Below are 4,140 nucleotides of genomic sequence, written 5' to 3'. Positions count from 1 at the left end.
CCAGGGCAGTCAACGGGAACTTTTGGTATTTTCCAGGATCAGGCCTTCTGTCTGGACCCAGACATGGCAAAAATACTCTAATTGACAGCAAGTGACAACTTTTAACAGCAGAGCATCATACCCCAGCTTAGGATAACTAGCAAGTGCTGGTAGCTCTGAGACCCAGTGGGAAATCAAGTTAGTGAGCTCGAGTCTCTTGTGGAGATACATTCAGCCCTAAAACACAAGTCAAGGAGAAATAATGTCAATTATAAAGGACAGGGCTTCCACTGGCCCTGCTCTGACTTTCATTTTTTTACTGGACAGCAGGGAAAATGGTTCCTTCCCCATTGCAGAAGTCTGTAGAGGCATCAGGGCTGGGATTGCCTTTAACCCCCTCACTCCCAGGTGAGACAGGATGCTTTCTGTTGGCAATTCTCTCCCGCCCACCCCCCAGGAATACACACTCACTGCCCCTCTCTGAACTCATGCCCTCCACGCTATGACCTGCTGTAAAGTAACTCGGTAAAATCAGGTAACCTGCAAGACTGCCTCTACATCCCTGCAGCATCAGCCATGGACTTTTTTGTTATTACTAGATGATGCTGGATCATTGTTAGAAAGACAACCTGACGTTTCAACCCTGTTGGTACGGGATGGTATTTCTCCCAGCTCTAGCAGAACACAGTCCCATAGTTACACCATTTGAAAATCCCACTGGGCACGTAGTTCCTTTTTACCCAGGTACGTTACACGGGATATAGTTATCATATTGGAAATTCAGATACACTGATACCAGCTGACAGCTAAGAAACCAAACATAACACAGCCTCGACTACAGTTAACCCTTCACATGCACAACAAAACAGAAAACAAGGAAGGCTTTTGCCTTTAAAAGTGCCGTGCCTGCAATCAGTTAGAAAAGACATTTAAAATCTTGTCACAAAATATTGGATTTTCCAGCATAGCCTAATTGGTTAAGTACTAAAATCACACTAAAATGCAGGGGGTGGCGGATGACCAGCTCCCCTCAGTGGCCTTTGAAAATCCAAGACCCAGCGAATAAAGTCAAGGAAAAACATTTACCACATTTTTTGTCGGTAGCTTTTTGCCATAGGATGGTAAGGGCTTTAGTGCCTGAGGTATAGGTAGTTCCTGGATGCTTTTAGGGAAGTGGGAGGGGGGAAGAGTCTGGAGAATAGTTTGCATAGCTTGCAGATATAAAGAAGCAGGTGTGTTCCCCACCAGGCTGTTGAATTTGTCTTCCCCCAGCAAAGCTGTCCAGTGGTCCGGATGCTCCTGCAGAACTTTCCGCATCTTAAACTGTGGGTTGGGCATGAAGAGCAAGAGGTAGTCGAGGCAGAGCTTCTTTGATGCCACATTGACTTTGGAGTCCCACATCTGCTCCAGGATGACGTCCAGCGGGGTCAGCCCTTTACTGTCCTCTATCCTGGGAGAAGCTCCATTCCCGAGGAGGATGAGGACCGTCTCTGACCTCAGCAGTTCACAGGCAAGATGCAGGGGAGTCTTCCCATCTTCCAGATGAAAGCAGCCAGTCCTATTGATGTAGGAGTTCAAGCTGGGGAGCTTGTGCGCAATTTTGATGATCAGCCCCAAGATATCTCTCCTGTCATATGTGACCGCCATGGCCAAGTGAGGAGCAGAGGATGGGCAATAGCAGAAATGTTCCCCAGGTACCTTAAGAGCCTCCTCTGGAAAATGAGACAGCAGATACTGAGCGTAAGGCAGGTGGTTATGCACCACTGCATAGAGAAGGGCTTCTGAAGGTGAGTAGGTTCTTAGGCTGGCATTTTCCTCCCAGTAAAAATATTCCATAGTTCTCATGTCTTCCAGCATCCACACGGGCTTGTGATCTCTCACAGCCTGGTAGAACATGTAGGATAAGAACTTGCAGTGCCTGCTCTGATCATCCTGCAGGCTGGCCTGGTTACTGGCCATGGCTCAGCAAATAAAGAGCAGCTCCACGTAGAATCACTCCAGACTGTAAGATCTGTGCACTTGGAATGCAGATCCCGATGCTGCTGCAACCTTCAGGCTGTCATTGCTGCCTGGACTGCACTAGCTGGAATGCATGGGCTGATCATCTCCACCCATTCATTGTTTTTCCCCTCACTGCAGTGGTTTTGTTTAGGTAAGCACAATCCCACAGGCTCAGTTAACCCATGCCATGCAAGCAGATGGTTAGTAAGTACATCGCGCTCCGCGCGTGGCACAGGTTACTGGAACGCTGTCAGACTGCGAGTGATTTTATACACACACAGCTAGAGAGAAGAGAGGGAGAGACTAAAATTAGCTTGAGAGGTGAGGCGGATCTCTGTCTGCATTTCGTGTCTAACCAGATCAGCTCATGCACTGCAGTAAGTGCAATAGCGATATTCATCTATTTTTTGCATGTCACTCACACACACGCAGCTCATTATATAGTAAAAAATATGTAGCGGTGTAAAATGCTCCACAGCTGATAATACACGTGATTATATGCTCAGGAAATCAAGGGATTGGTAGCTGTAGCATTAGGAAGGGATCCCTATTTTATAAATAATGGTATGGATAGCCACTTAGGAGACACTGATGTTAATGGATTGTCTATCAGGCGTTAGTGATGTTTAAGATCCCAGCATTAATTTCTGCAGAGAAAAGAGTTGAACGGTATGTGGAGTAACTCTGCCCACAGTCATAAAGCATATTGCTCGATTTAAACGCCTGCCTTTGTTTAGGAAGGAAATATCTGAAGTGCGTCTCTATTGCACAGCAGGTTCATAAACAAAAGGTTAATGGCCAAACCCCGCTGGCGGATGGAGAGCTTTGTTCTAAATGTTCCTCAGATGTCATGCTCCCGGACTGGGGTCAGAGGGAGTTTTAATGGGGGGAAGTGGGTTCAAGCAATCAGACTTGTGCAACGCCCTGGTAAGACACAGAGGACTCAGGCCTACAGGTGTGAGGGGGCAGTGCCTGTTGGATGAGGCAGAAGGACCTGACCCCAGCACAGCAAGCTCACAGCAATCTTCTCTGATGTTAAATCCATCACCAATGGCAACCATCTCGACCAAAATGGTTCTGCCACTGCTACAGCAGGGTCATCGCTGAGCAGACCCGCTTTCGTAGCGCCTCCTGTCCCTCTGCTGTGGAGTCACTGCTGGGCAGTCATTTTGTGGTGAAATGCCAATGAATTTCTGCACTTTACCTGCTGTAGGTGGTGGCACACAGAAGACCTGGATCTTTTTCCTTCTCTTCCTTGGCCCAGGAGTGCCCTCCATCCAGTGCCCAGGAGATGCAGCCTGGGCTGCGTTGTCCCCCTTCCTTCTTTGCATCTGGCCTGGTGACTGCAAGCTCACAGGCTCACTTGGACCAGAAACTTGACTATGATTTTTTGGAGATGGAGAAGGGATAATTTGGCGCTGAGTCTGCTTGCTGACCCAGCTGACCCTGAGGCTGCCGGGCGGCTGGTCCTGCACAAGGGACAGTTGCAGGAGTCTTCAGCCAGGAGAGCAGAAATGAGGAAGCCAGACTCTTTCAGGGATAGCCCTCAGTCACAGAGGGGTGGCTGCAACGTCAAATCTAACGTGTGCAGAGACATATAAAAGTAAAGAGAAAAATATTCTGCAAGTATCTCCAAGGAAGAGGGAAGCCGAAATCCCCGAATCAGGAACGGCCACCAGGCTTATGGCAATCACCGCTACACCACAGGTCCAGGATGTCCAGGATGCGAAAACATCTGCAATTACAGGTTACCTTGTAATTACAGGTTACGCTGTAATTCTGCCCAGGAAGCCCAGGACAAAACTAGGGAGTCCTTCACATGGTTTGCTCACCTCTGCGTGGTGTCAAATGGCACAGGTTTCTGCTGTGCCAGAGTACCTACTGCCTGCCATGCTGGCTCCTGTCCTTGGCCTCTTCTGTTTTTTCTGGGAGTTTAGGAAAGCTGAAAGCACGTGTTTGATAACAGTGCATCTCTTCTGAATTTTATTACAAATATAATGCCTCTGTAAAACATTATAGATCCATCAGAAATGGAAGACATTAACATGGAAAGCTTTATTGCGGAACTGGAAGAAGATTAGGAGTTTAGGAGTTTCTGTTTAGTTCTTTGAATTCTGATCTGTGACTAAAAATAATGTATCCTAACTCCTAAGGTTTTTG

General features: G+C 47.6%; 1 protein-coding gene across 1 annotated transcript; it reads right to left on the bottom strand.

Moving 5' to 3' along the window:
* Positions 1–1,047: 1,047 nt before the first annotated feature.
* Positions 1,048–1,938, bottom strand: LOC104283687 (ankyrin repeat domain-containing protein 9-like). The gene has a single exon (XM_009881901.1). It carries the CDS (start codon positions 1,936–1,938, stop codon positions 1,048–1,050), a length of 891 nt encoding a protein of 296 aa, XP_009880203.1.
* Between the last annotated feature and the right edge of the window lie 2,202 nt (positions 1,939–4,140).

The sequence above is a fragment of the Charadrius vociferus genome, unplaced genomic scaffold, assembly GCF_000708025.1.
Source record: "Charadrius vociferus isolate BGI_N301 unplaced genomic scaffold, ASM70802v2 scaffold610, whole genome shotgun sequence".
NCBI lineage: Eukaryota > Metazoa > Chordata > Aves > Charadriiformes > Charadriidae > Charadrius > Charadrius vociferus.
This window is presented reverse-complemented; position numbering and strand designations above follow the sequence as displayed.

Bases quoted from the DNA above. Each gene is read 5' to 3' on its own strand.
- LOC104283687 (XM_009881901.1), bottom strand. From the start codon at position 1,938: ATGGCCAGTAACCAGGCCAGCCTGCAGGATGATCAGAGCAGGCACTGC.